The sequence below is a fragment of the Bidens hawaiensis genome, unplaced genomic scaffold (genome assembly GCF_021521415.1).
Source record: "Bidens hawaiensis isolate Kalapana, Puna unplaced genomic scaffold, B.hawaiensis_p1.1 tig00014033_1, whole genome shotgun sequence".
Classification (NCBI taxonomy): domain Eukaryota; kingdom Viridiplantae; phylum Streptophyta; class Magnoliopsida; order Asterales; family Asteraceae; genus Bidens; species Bidens hawaiensis.
Window position 1 is genome coordinate 103059 of NW_027492204.1, and position 15061 is coordinate 118119.

The 15061-nt window shown below is 32.9% G+C and overlaps 1 protein-coding gene and 1 pseudogene across 2 annotated transcripts; both read right to left on the reverse strand.

Annotated features, from left to right (window-relative positions):
• Nucleotides 1-5449: 5449 nt before the first annotated feature.
• Nucleotides 5450-8799, reverse strand: LOC143545728 (caltractin-like). The gene is made up of 7 exons (XM_077037558.1): nucleotides 8690-8799; nucleotides 7804-7921; nucleotides 7677-7713; nucleotides 7560-7587; nucleotides 6452-6604; nucleotides 6271-6373; nucleotides 5450-5629 (listed from the first exon to the last, which is right to left on the reverse strand). Exons 1-7 carry the CDS (start codon nucleotides 8690-8692, stop codon nucleotides 5565-5567), a joined length of 507 nt encoding a protein of 168 aa, XP_076893673.1. The 5' UTR covers nucleotides 8693-8799; the 3' UTR covers nucleotides 5450-5564.
• A 1592-nt stretch (nucleotides 8800-10391) lies between these two features.
• LOC143545729 (uncharacterized) lies at nucleotides 10392-14071 on the reverse strand (annotated as a pseudogene). Its single transcript, XR_013137484.1, has 6 exons — nucleotides 13794-14071; nucleotides 13617-13722; nucleotides 13336-13529; nucleotides 11612-12085; nucleotides 10891-10974; nucleotides 10392-10500 (listed from the first exon to the last, which is right to left on the reverse strand). The product of XR_013137484.1 is annotated as an uncharacterized LOC143545729 (transcript).
• Between the last annotated feature and the right edge of the window lie 990 nt (nucleotides 14072-15061).

Here is a 15061-nt window from a genome sequence, read left to right on the forward strand (position 1 = left end):
AAAAGTTGTCATAAGTGAGTTATTATCTTCATGCCCTTTTCATCAATTTTTATTCTTAAATTAATCTCAACCATCCAAAATTAAGATCAATGGATTAGAATCATTCTCACACTTCGCATTTTTATTGTACTTTTTATTTTAACTTTACTCTTTGTTAGATATGACAGTTATGTTTCAGATTGTTTTTTCAATAGTTTTTTCTTAACCATTATGTTTTATTTTGGTTTTGTTAAAAATAAACAATCACATTATAAAAGATTTTTGATAAACATGATGATGTGATGCTAGGCATTTACATATTTTCCCACACTAAGATCATTTATTATATATTTATCCAACCTTTAAACATCAATTACATATTTCTCCTTACTAAACCATATATGTTACATATTTATCTATTTTATTAAAAAACTTTTATTATATTATTATTTTACCCTTAAAACAATCCATCACATATTTCCCTAATTTCTTTAATTTTTTTAATCATCGGAAATCATCCTCTTGATTCTCTTGTAAATCTTAGTCACGTAGATGGAAAGATGCATAGGAGGAAAACTTTTTAGAATGAAACAAATGAAGGTTGTTTAATTTGATAGGAGTTAAAGAGGGTAATTAGGTAATTTTTTATGAGTTTGGGGAATATATAATTTAGTTAAGATGGTTGGGTAAATATGTAATAAGGCATTTTAATAAGAAGATATATATAAAAATCTTAAAATTAGGTGGTTTCCTATGGGTGATTAATTACTGGATCGTCTGTCCTTTTATACTTTATAGTAATTTTAAGTAGCATTTAATTATTATAAGTAAGTTTTTTATTATTTTAATCTAATTTAATTGGATCCACAAATGTTTAATAAATGAGTGGTGAAAAATGGTTCTTCAAATTATTATAACTAAACGTGTTCTCAATTTATCTCTCTCATATGAGAGAGATACGTTTAAAATAAAACACACCACTAAAATATGATAATATACCATGTAAATAGAAAACTATAATGTTTTTTAAAATTATTAATCTCAACTGCTATATGATAGGTCCAGGAGCTTAAATCTATTTTTATGCTTACGAGAAATTAATATCTATTTAATGCTCAGGTTTTAACATATATAAAAGATATCATTCTATTTAATGCTCAAACAGAGAAATTAATTACTATGTGTTATTCTATAAACTTGTGATGAAAAATGTTATAAATACATGTATTCATTTATCGTCAACGTCATAGTTGTTCCTTTACCTCATAATATTTTTTACTCAAAATTTAAAATGGAGAAAAGTATCATGCATTTTATAATTCTTTACATGCTTTGTTTAAATCTTATGACTTGCATGGCTTCTCCTCCTGCAGTAGAGTGCAAGGCAATTGGTATTTTCTTTGTTGACATCTTGTTTTTCAAATGATAATGTTGTTTATTTATTTATTTATTTATTTATTTATTAACACTTTTTAAACTAATTTTGTTGACTAGCAGCTGATAGTTATTGTGGTTATGATCTTGATAATGCACCAAAACTTTGTGATTCACACAGATTGGGAGAAGATGGAGGTAGCAGAAATGAGAATGCTACGTTGGATGTGACCCACCGAGTTCAGGTAGGATGGTGTAGATGGAAAGCAGCCACAGGTATATTGTGCGACAAGAGTTTCCCGACTAAACTAAAGGGAAAATTCTATAGGGTGGCAGTTAGACCTGCAATGCTATATGAAACAGATTGTTGGGCCATCAAGACGGCACAAGTGCGGAAGATGGCGGTAGCAGAAATGAGAATGCTACGTTGGATGTGTGGGCACACAAGGCTAGACCGAATAAGAAACGGTGTGTTTCGCGAGAGATTAGGGGTGGCGAACATAGCAGACAAGATAAGAGAGTGGAGATTGAGATAGTTTGGACATGTAAAAAGAAGACAGACGACGAATCCTGTTAGATCCGTAGAAAACATTACTATAGAGGGGAGGAGGGGTAGAGGACGACCGAAATTGACTTGGGATGAGAGGATTAGGCATGATTTGATAGACCTGAACCTCTCCGAGGACATGGTTGAGGATAGGAATTCGTGGAGAAGTAGAATTAAAGTTAAGGATTTTTAGAGAGAATTGAATACCTTAGGGCTTAGACTTAACTTATTTAGGTCACATACCATAATGGTATTTCCCTTACATATATTATTATTATTATTATTATTAGCTTTTATATAGCTGTTAAACTGTGATCTTATTATTAATATTATTATAATTAGTAGTAGTTTTTATATAACTGTTAAACTTTGATTTCCTTTATTTTGCTTCATACACATGTACTTAGAGCCGAGGGTCTCTCTGGAAGTCACCTCTTTATTCCTTTGGATAGAGGTACGGTGTGCCTACATCCCACCCTCCCCAGACCCTACTTATAGCTTTGATGTCGGTGGAATTTTACTGGGCATGATTGATTGATTGATTGACAGATTGGGAGAAGACTGCTTCAAACTTATGTCGCGAAACCAAGAAACAAGCGATCTATTTTGTCGTGGTACTTTTAGTGTTTGTTGCTCCATTGGAGAAGGATTTCCAAATTTTTAAGTATATCCTAATAAAATAATCTTAATAATATGTTTAATTTAGATATAAAATGCAGGACTACTAGCAAGGTTATCCGTACGTTGCGACGGTGTTATTTATGTTTGGTTACTAATATCATTTTTGTTTGGTGATACTTAGGTATTTCATTCAAATCAAATAGTATTATGTAGGTATTACGGGGGATGGGGTGGAGCTAGATAGCCAACCATCATGCTAGATATACCCATCAATACCGCAACCGGTGCCCCCATCACGCGTGATGGGGGATCCAGCGTGATAGCCATCACGCGAGATATATGACCGAATCATAATTACCTATATACATATATGTATGTATGTATATTAAAACTCATCACACTCACACAAAAACCTATATATATATATATATATATATGTATGTATATTAAAACTCATCACACTACCACCACTCCCACTAAATTCCATCACTAGTGATAGAATGTTGTGGGGTGAGGTGGCACAACACCATTAGGTGTGGTGGGTGATGAAAATGGAACCACCCCTCCCCCCTTAGACTATCAAGTGTGTATACCATTTTGCTTCTCAATTTACAACGCCACGTCAGCGACACATCATGCTATATTCCAGTACACTCTCCTTCACAATATTCATGAAATGGTCACCAATTTACCTACTCATCATTTTCCTCCTTTACAAATAAAATATAATATTATATAACTCAAAATAAAATTTATTTTATTTTTTTAGAGTTATTTATTTTCAATAACAAAAGAAAAAATTATTTAATATTAAACGTACATTATATTACATCTAATAATTTAAATAAAAAAAATTACATTTAGAAGATTCAATAAAAACATAATACTATTAATTAATATATTAAAATTCAAAGTAACTAAAGACTAAAACAACGTAATATTAAAAAATATATAAATAATATCCCCAACCATCCTCTCAAGTATTAACCCTATTTCTCTGCAACTCATCCCCCATACCCCAATCTTCTACTACTTCTTCATTCTATCTCTTTCTCTTTGGATCAAGAAAACCCACATGGAATATATTAAAAAAAAGGTTTAAAGGTTTCCCCGACGGTGTTTTAATCGTGGAAAATCCACCGATTTTTTACCGCTAGCGGCACCACGAAGGGAGGGGCGGTGAACACCGCCGGCGCCGCTTGCCACATGTACTCTTTCATCGGCAAATCGTGTTCCATACCTGATAGTCTATTTGACAGGATGATTGATTTCTTTTTTCTTACCTTTCAATGAAAAAATTGATTTTGAGTCGAAAGGTCGTAGTTGTATAATATTCATTTTTAAATTTGTTACACCAAATATTATAAAATTTAACTGTGAAATAATAATTGTATTAAGTATACCTTATCCTAAAAAAACCAATAGGTTTTAACAATTCACGTCGCACTTTAGGCTAAAATCTAACAAAATGGGACAAATGGATGGAAAATAATAGTAGATTATTTGAATATTTATTTTTTCAAAAAATGAAAATAAAATTAACACATATAAAGTTATTTAGTGAAACCCCCGTTATTTGACAAAAAACTATGATTCTTCTCAACGTCATAATAAACTGGAAAAAAGAAACCCATAGATGAAATCTTAATTCCTCGTGGTAAAGTCCCAAAATCATAGACAATTAAATCACATACAAAAGATAAACCAAACACCCCATCCGAACCATTACATCCTTTTGTGAAATGATACTTTGTTTCTTTAGTAAAGTGCATTACTAAATGTTGGCTCGAAAAATAGTTATAAATATAAATGAACGTAACCGTTATATGAATTCACAATCGGTTGCAGTGGTTTCGGTCCGTAACATTCGATATTTTTTGACCCCCTTAAGGGCCAACGTTCTCAATGGTCACGGCGTGAAAGACAAAACAAATCGAAAATAAATTAGGGAAGAGGTTTTTCAAAAAGTTAACTCTCCATCTCCATATTTCCGTCATACTCGCACTCGCCACCAGAGTTTGAAGCATTAATTAGATGATAGCGACGACGGCGGTTACGTGGTTAACTAACATCTAACGGGTGTTTTGTTTTGTGATATATAGGGTTCCGATGTCCAATTCTCCCTTAAAATGAAAAGAAATGGCATAGTATTGAAAAAATATATTATAAAAATATAGCAATACTATATTAAAATAAAAGATAGTAAACTTTTTTTAATAATAAGTTTACGTTTATTCTTAAATTTAGATTAAATTAAAAACTCGACAATTCAATTCACTCGTTTGCATTCATATTATTTACAACCTTTTTGACCGTTCCAATCTTAGTCACTAAAATAGTGTGTACAAGTTCAACAGACCATTTCGTTTGTTATGTTAAAAACTGCAACAATTGTATAATACATTTGTACGTATTGCATAAAGATAATCAGAATTAGCAGAAGAAAAAAACGGAAGCGCTTATATAACCGTTTACTTATCACATTCGAAGCACCAAAAACAAATTCATTATGCAGTTCTCATGTACTCAACTTATGGTTTTATACACTAGCACACTTATATTTCACAATCCCCTACTGTAATTCAACTAGCCATAAGAACTACATTGAAAAAGAAACTATATTTGAATATAGTAAACTATCACATTTTTTTTAAATATATGCAACTGCAATCATGGTTTATGTTAGATCAACCTCCAAACGTGAAAAGTATTACCACGCCTCGAATAGAACATACGCTTGAACATGTCATAGCTCTTAGGAGATTAGCATGACATAGAACACACAAGCGTTGAAGATATAGACCAAGAAAAGAACGAGTTACAAGTACAAGTAAAGGCTAACCGTAAATTATATTGGGTCGATGCAAACACTGAATTAGTAGTCCATAAATCAATCTAATAAGGCCTAATGATCTGGGCCATCGCAAAAACATAAATCCAAATGCATATAATAAAAATCAAACCAATCTACATAACATCAACCTGTCATTTACCAACATACATAAAATAGATTTTACATACCATATGATAAAATATAAATAGCCTAAAATCCATATGAAGTTCTCTTCATCATCCTCATGAACTCATCTGCACTAACTTCTCCATCACCTAAACAATACAAATAATACATCAAACAAGATATAAACATGACATGCAATGCAACATCATTTACATAAATATAAAATTAAACGATTTAAAAACCTCAATTATTAAAAAGAGTAAACTACACCGATGGTCCCTATGGTATTGGTTTTGGTCTATAGGAAAATACGTTGGGCCCATGTTATGCATAAACGTAACACTAATGGTCTCTTACATATACGCCATTAACCTTTTCTGTTTATCGAGTGTGAAATGACCAGAATGTCCCTTAACATTTAAAAAACTAAAACAAAATATGGGTCCTGCAATTCCGTCTGTGTTTAATAACCAAAACAAAAATCTAGGGTCGTGCACAGTAACTCAACGACGCCAAAGCACAATAATTTTATTTTCAGTAGGATCGGTTTTGCCATTCAAAAGGGGGTGGCGGCGCAACTTGTTGCCCGCTTACCTGCCTCTTTATTGTAATTGGATCATTTTATTTGAAATGAAATGGAAGAGATATAATAAGGATGACATTTTTCATGTTAAAAAAATCTAGGCATACCGTTGGAATTTGGATTACCATCCAGGTAATTTACTCTAATAAAAAACTAACTAAATTATAATCTTCTTTGAAATTAAAAAATATTTTAAATAAAACTCACGATCACGATCGGCTTCCTCAACCATCTCATTGATCTCCGCGTCAGTAAAATGTTCACCTAACTCCTTAGCAATGTTTTTAATATCAGAAGCTGATATCTTCCCCTGTGTATTCATCAAAGAAGCATTAGTATCTAACTTTTGTTTAAACAAAATAATGAGTAAAATAATATAAAAGGTTACATTTTTATCTTGGTCTATGATTTGAAATGCTTTTGTAAGCTCCTGTTTACTGTCTCTTTCACCAATTTTAGCAGTCATCATGTACACAAATTCATCAAAATCAATTGCACCACTTCCATCTTTGTCCACATCAGCTATCATTTGATTAATTTGCTGAAAAGGAATGAAACAAAGAACATCTATTAACTACATGTGTGCCATAAATGACAACTGATTAACAATACGATATGGTTGATTCGGGTTACATTTAATTAAAAACAGTCAAATGGATACTAAAAGTTTTAGCCAGAAAGGGAACAGGTCAAACGGGTAGGAAGTTACCCAAAATATATGTAGTTTTATTCAAAGATTTCAGGTAGAGATGGCAAGTTCGATCTGCTAATTTATGAAATGGTTGATTTGGATGTACAAAAAAGTTTAGGTACAAAGGAAAGGGTCAAATGGGTTAGAAGTTACCCTATGTTAATGTTAATGTTAATTCAGGCAACCTAGTAACACATAGTCTTATCAAAGATTTAGGGTAGTGGAGGCAATTTCAGCCCATTAACTTATGAAATGGTTAGTTTGGGTTACTTCTAATTACAAATGGGTACAAAAAAGTTTAGGTAGAAAGGAAATGGGTCAAACAAGTTGAAAACTAGCCAAATATATTTCTGATGCAGGCAACCTGGAATGCAATTTTATTCAAAGATTCAGGGTAGATGTGATGGTAGTTGCAAATCATTAACTTATGTAATGGTCAAATTTGGGTTACTTTTTATTGCAAATAAGTCGAATGGGTATATAAATGGTTTAGCTAGAATAGAAACGAGTCAAACGGGTTGAAAGTTACCTGCAGTATGTTTAACGCAGACAACCTGCTAAGTAGTTTTATTCTAAGATTTAGGTAGATGTGGTAATTTCAACCCATTAACTTATGAAATGATCAATTTGGGTTGCTTTTAACTACAAACGGGTCAAACTGGTTTAATAATGTTTAGCTAAAAAGAGAACGGGTCAAACGGGTTGGACGTAACCGGAAGTTAATGTTTAATGCAGACAACAAGGTAATAGTTTTATTACATAATTATCAACCAAGAGCAAATGTGTCAAAAAGGTTAGAAGTTACCTCCTCTGTCATTTCAAAACCAAGGGCCCTGAAATTAAACCAAGATAAGATATTATTGTATGCATAATTTCATACATAAGATTATTGTATGTAGCGGTGTTAATTGCAAACTCATACCTCATTGCAACATTCAACTCCTTGGCATCAATGGTGCCTATATTTTTAAAAAGGTTAAATCACTCAAAGTTAAATACTTTTAAATTTGAACAAAATTAGCATATAATAATATGGATTAACAGCATACCAGATCCATCAGTATCAAACAGCTCAAAAGCTTCTTTGATCTCTTGTCTTTTCTGCTGAGTTAACCCATGATTGCGTCCTCTCGGCTTCTCTCTCCTCGATTGTTCTCCATAAACACCCTGAAAACTAAGGGTGTGAATTTCTGACACAACACGAAACAGGACACAAACCTAACACAAAATTCCCAGGTTTGGTATAAAAGGTTCCAGTCAGCTTTGGGACGACCCCGCTTATCTCAATGGCCTGTGTTCCGGTTAAACCCGGACCCATTTAACCAATTTATTTTATAAAATATATTTTATGTAATAAATTAATTTGCTTCGGTAACTTATGCTAAAATTGAAAGCTAAAAATAGCTTAGCATAAGATTTTACAATTAAAATGGCATGTTTCTATAAATTTGTAAATTTTTTGCTTTAAAAATGTAAATTAAAGTATTCGTATGTGAAAAAAGATAAAAACTTTCGGCCGGGTCAATCCGCGAACATGTGTGTCGTATTCAGGTTCACGTATCTGACGCGTTTTGGGTTCATGTCAGGTTGGACCCGCCACCCCGTTTAATACCCCTATAGAATCGATAAATTGTTCAAACTCCAAATCATATCATCTTAACTTCTAACTGTGATTCTGTGAATCAACAAACCCTAAATCCCCAATTTCAAAACTCTAGTTCATCAAACCATCCCAAAATCCCCAATTTAGCATCAATTCATCTACCCTAAGCTCAGATCACTCACTTCTTCATAAACACAAGCTCAAATTATAAAATTTTAATCAACAATTAACACAAATCACGTTGGAACAAAAGTTAGGGTTTTGAATTCATTAAATCGAAGAAAACAATCAAAAAGTTAACATAAACTGAATACGAAATCACGAACACTCACCATTGTAATTAAATCTGGAGATCTTTAACAAACTGCAGCTTCTTTTGATATCTTTCGTCTACGCGTTGAAAAATCTGGATTATGGAATTGAAATCAGAAGTTTTAATTTGAATTTTTATATAAGAGCATAATTACACAATAAGCCCTTCGGTTTCTTATTAATATCACTTGGGCCGCTTCATTAATGAACCCGGACATGACTTGTTTACTTAGTAGGCCCCTCGTTGTGGGTGGTAAAGTGACGTGGCCTGCCCGGAACACTACGTAGGGAAGGGTGGGGGTGCAAAGAAGAAAATGGTGAGCCTTTAGAACCGTTAGCACGGTGTTAAAGGGTGAAGCTTTAACGTGACGTGACGCTTTAACTTGAGGGTTAAAGCTACTCCATAACAGCCAGTCTTAAGATCTGTATCTCGGTTTGTAAATGAGTTGAACGAGTTCTTGGGTTAAAGTTATAGTATGTATGCTTTGGATTAAAGGGTTCATGAGTCATTAGACTAGTAGTATGTTTTCTTTTGGGGTTTTAGCGTTTTAAATTAGAGCTAGTAGCGGACTTAAGAACTTTTTTTTATCGTATTCATAATTATTGTTCTTCATATGTCTAGCTAGGAGGATACTTTACCGAGTGGGGCTATTGAAACTTAAAACCTTTTAGGTTTTTAACTGTAAATGTAGAGTTATGACATAAAAACGTACTTTTCTATAAAAAAAAGCAACATAAAAATGGTTCAATCCGCAAACTTGCTCGGTCTACTCGAACCCGGCCAGTTTAGACAAAACCAAAACTTGTGAACATGGCTGGCTGAATAAGAGGGCAGGGTAGTCAACGACCCGTGACCCGATCACCCCTTGAGGCCGGGAAATTTGTTTATTATCATTTTTTTATGTTCAAAACCAATTACTCAACTCAATTAAGCCCTATTTTTATAAACAATTTTTTTTTTGCACAATCAAAATCATAATCAAGTATGCTCATGTTAAATTTTAGCACATTTCGGCCTTGACCCAAAATATGTTAATGATTCTTAGAGACGGCCCTGCTTGTGAATTTCATGTTAAGTTTGCGTCATGTAAGAAATTCACATCTCTTATAATTATCCCATCGGTTTTATCCCAAATTTGCTATTTTCAGGGGATTGTTTGTTCTTTGTGTAAATTTGATTCATCAAGTAATTTTTTGTTCGCCCTTTATTCGGTAAGAACTATAAACATAAGTTCCAACTCACATGATGACCGAATACTTAAATGGTTTTTTTTAATAAATTTGTCAATAGAATATCCATACCCATTTTAAGATATAATGTTTACACGTTATATCAAGACATAAGACAAATGGGTAATAAGACATAAGGCAAACGGGTAACAAGCTAACGCGCTGCAAGTCCTTTATAAATTGCAAAACTCAAAACTTAATTGAAATTTGAACACATGTTAATACAGTTTATTTGGTGGCAGAAACATGAGTAACTGTTGAGATCAAAGGGAGAGAGACCATGAGAGCACAGAATTAAAAGAATCATTTTAAGAACACCTAAAAATTCGGAAATGGTTGTTGATTAATGTCATTAAAGTTTAAATAATAATCATAAACTCTCATAAAAAATCTCTTTGTTAAAGCAATCCTAGTTCATAACCATAACTTATACCAAAATAAAATAAAATGAAAGCAAAATTCTTAAAATAGCAATCTACCAATCTATATAAAACCGAAAAAAGGTTGCCATCTAAACAAATATCCACCAACAGAACGCTATTTGTTTGTTCACATGCACGAATTGTTTACCAAAAGTTGCCTACATGATCAAAATGGCTACCTGCAATACAAGGTTCTAATCAGTATATTGAGAAAGAAAGTGTGCATATTCACTAATCTTCAAGCAATTTATTATCAAACCAATTCATATAAATAAACTGCATACAGATGAATTTTGACAATTTTTTTAATGAAAATCAATTTCTTCAGTACAATCTATTAATGTGTTAAATATGATTAAGAAACCAAACTAATCAAACAATAATCTAATTCTTGGAATAATGCAGTCTATAAATCATTTACTAACATGAGTAAACATAGATTAGTCACTGCGAAAACCTTCAGAACTCCTTCAATTGATTCGAACCATTTATTATTTCACGGTAGATATCAATTCCCACTTCATAATTTTTAAAAAATAACATTTTTTAGTTCTAAAAGAAAATCATACCTTGAATGTCTCCATTACCATGAGAGTTCAAGGATTCTGTATCTGCTGGCAAGTAAAGTGACCCAAAATAGCTGTCCAATATATCTGAAATAAAATGTACATGAATTAATATATGGTTTGGCTCGTGCCAGATAACGGGCCAAAACAGACAATTTCTAAAAAGGCTCAGACGAGTTCGGTTGGTAGTTGTTACTTGGTACAGATCAGATGGTTTGAAAGTAGCCCAAAGTATATTTGCAATGCATACACACCCTACTAAACTGTTTAATTAAAAAACTTAGATTATTAGGGTAATTATATCAAGCACAACTTATTTATAGAGTAACAAAAATTGGACAAAAAGTGTATTGAGTTGACTTGGCCTGCTTCGACAACGGGATTTTATGAATCAGAAGTCCTAATAATGTGTATTCATTTTTCAAGATTATTTTGGTTAAAATAACATATAAAATACAATAAATTTTTCAGAAATTCAAAAATGTTGGTTGGTTGGCACTAGGGGTGTGCATGGATTGGTTTTGAGTTCAAAATTTAAACCAAAAACCGAATAAATTCAATAATAAAAGTCGGTTCTGTTCGTTTTTTTATTTGAAAAAGAAAACATAAAACCAAACCGTTAGTCTTAGTTTGGGTTCGAATACTCCGGTTCTCGGTTATACTGGTCATTTCGTTTATGCGTCAGTTATTTTGGTTTTACACATATCAGAGAAAGAGATAGAACCTGAACTAATATTGAAATCAGCTGTCAAATCTGAGAAGCTAAAGTTTCTAGGAATCTGGCTCAAAAACCCAAATGATGATGAATCGGGTTCAACAATTGGGTCATTCACGGGCTTCGGGTTCAAATATTCACCAATAAAGGATGGAATACGCATCACCTCTGGCATTACGGGATGTCTAGCTACAACATTATTTGCAGGATTAACATTATTCGCAGGATTATACATAAACGAGTGTTCATCACTCATTCCATTCATACTTCCCGCATTTGCATGCTGGTTCGTTTGTAGGTTTTGTGACATGTTATCACATCTCGACAAACCAGACATACCTACACCAGATTGCATGCTTGGGTGTAGTGCCGGCCCGCCATTAGTGAGTTCACCTGGCATTTTGACAACTGCCGGTTGTTGCATGTTCTCTATGTTCATAGCTTGTGAGTTATCCGGTGCATAGCATGAAGAGTTTTGATGCGCTGTTAAATAAATAAAATATATGAGCAATGGAATAACTTATGAATTCACCCATTTTAGATTATATTTCCTCTTAAAGGTCCAAAGATTAAAATAGAAAATAAATAATTAACAGAAAGGAATGCTGAAAGGGATCCAAAGTGTGTTCCTAATGCATAAAACCACATATACCATCTTACTAAAAAATACAGTTCTTAGTGAAATAATATTATTTTTGGAATCATTCAGGACACTCTACTTCAAGATATTCTTAAACAAAATTCTTTTGATACGATAATGTTTTTGGTCAACCCGACCTGTTTCAGTACATTTTATTATATTAATTCATATTAATGACTGGCGTAAAATAAAATAGAACCAAAAGGAAAAGGGATAGTCTAACCAAAATATTTTAGCCCAAAGTTGGAGTGTAAACGAGTCGAGCCCAAGCTCGACTAGGCTTGAGCTCGGCTCGTTTTAAATAACTAGAGCTCGATCTCTGCTTGTTTCGAGTTCTTTCTCTAAAGCTCAAGATCGTCTTGTAAATTGTTTTTTCAAGATCGGGTTCAGCTCATTTATTATTTACGACTTTTAATTATTTTTATATATTTTGAGAAATTAAACGAGCCTAATCTCGGCTCGAGCTCGTGTAGTGATTTAAATGAGCCAAAGCCCGACTATGCCGTGAGAAACTAATACATAGACGTCCAAAAGAGGAAAGCATAAAAAGCTTGAAACAAGCCCAAAAACCGACTGAGTAACTAAACAAGCTCGATCTTGGCTTTTTTATCGACCCGAGCTCGAGTAGCTCGGCTCGTTTGCACCCCTAGCCCCGAGTAAAACCGACCGCGACCGATAAAAACAAAAAAATCGAACAGAAAAAACTAAACACAAGCAAGAAACCAACGGTTTGGTTTTGTGTTTTCGTAAAAAACGATATTTTCATTCGGTTTTGGTTTTGCATGTACCAAAAACCAAAAAAACAAACTGAACCGAATATTTTTCAATTTTGAATGTTAGGTAACTTATAAGAGTTTAATAAATATCTTTACCCGAATATTTTAGCCCAAATGTATAAGAATCAATTAATCATTAATTATTAAAAACATTTAGGACCAAATTCATTATTTTGGGCCTGTATTTTGTCGGCCCAAGTATTTGAGGCCCAAATATTAAAACTGAAAAAACAAAATTCGAACAAATATCAATAATTAACCGAATTTCGGTTTTAGCCCAAAACCTACCCGAACCGCTACAGTGTTAAATATCTTACATGAAGGAATATGAGTCCCGTCGGTAATAGGAACCGAAGCTGCTCCAGTAGCAGGAGACATTTGTTTCATCATTTTTGCTTGTTTATCAAGTAATTCATTGAACCTCAATATGACAATATCTGGTCCTTCAAGATCAGCCTAATGTGATACTGCTTGAAAAAAACTTGATTTTCTTCTTCAAGCTTTTGCCAAACTGAAAATAAAGTGATAAAAAAATACTAATTAAATATGAAAAAGGCACAGATGTTTCTTCTGAATTTAAAAGTCGTAAAAAGATTACCAAGTTTGGTAAAAGTAGGTTCGATTTTTGCTTGTTGTTGTAGCGTAGCAACAACTTCATTTTGGTTCATATAAAGTTGAATACACCTTTCTATAAGATGTTGTACCTGGATAAAAACACTAATAAATAAGTAAATTCAATTAAACAATTATATAATAGCATTTATAATTAACCTACCAGTTGTAAATCTTCAGCTGAAACCTTTTTCACCTCTTCCTTATTCATCATTCTTCAAAATCACAATCAAATAACTTCTTCCAGTAACAGCAATGGGAGATTGAGGCTTAACTTTCTGATTAATGCCTGATATAAGCAACTATCTGTAAACAACCAAATCAATATCAATAACCACAATATGTGAATCAAAAACCCTAACATCATTGATAAATCAAATACTAGAGTTTGACGATAAAAAGCTCGAAAAGAGCCGAGCCTTATTTAGCTTGAGCTGACCTTAGGCTCGTTTAAGATTTTTCTCAAAATATAAAAATAATTAAAAATGTATATTAATTAATTAATAAATAATAAATGAGCTGAGCGCGACCCTGAAAAGGCGACAAGCCGAGCTTTGGCTCATCTAAGGTACTGCGCACCAACAGCTAGCTCGAGCTGACCTTAGGCTCGTCTAAGGTTTTTCTCAAAATATAAAAATAATTAAATAATGTATATAAATAAATTAATAAATAACAAACGAGCCGAGCTCGAGCCTTAATATACCATTCATGAGCCGAGCTCGAGCCTGAAAATCCGACTAGCCGAGCTTTAGCTCATTTAAGGTACCGCACACAAGCAGCGAGGTCAAGCCGAGCTTAGGCTCGTTTAAGTGTTTTCTCAACATATAAAAATAATTAAAAATGTATACAAATTAACAATTAACTAATAAATAATAAACGATCCTAACTCGAGCATTAATGCCTGATAACAGCAATTAATGAAAATAACCAAATCAACAACCATAACATGCGAATTCAAACCCCGAACATCATCGATAAATCAAATTCAATAGTTTAACGATCTATTCCAACAGTTTCAACAATAAACACACACATGCATCACACGAATTAACCTTCTATCAGATTTAACAGCAATTAACTGCAAATAACCACAATCTTCTAATTAAAAACACTAACATCACCAATAAATCAAATTCAAGTTTTTACTATCTATTTCAACAAGCTCGATAATAAACAGACACATGCATCACACAAATTAAGCTTCTGTAACAGCAATTAACTGAAATAACCAAAATGCACGAATCGACAAATCAAATTATGCGGTTTTAACGATCCATTTCAACAATCTCAACAATAAACAGACACATGCAGCACAAAAATTAACCTCCTACGAACAAACTCTAGGGTTTAACGATCTATTTCAACAATCTCAGCAACAAACAGACACATGCATCACACAATTTAACCTTCTATGAGAAATCGAACACTAAT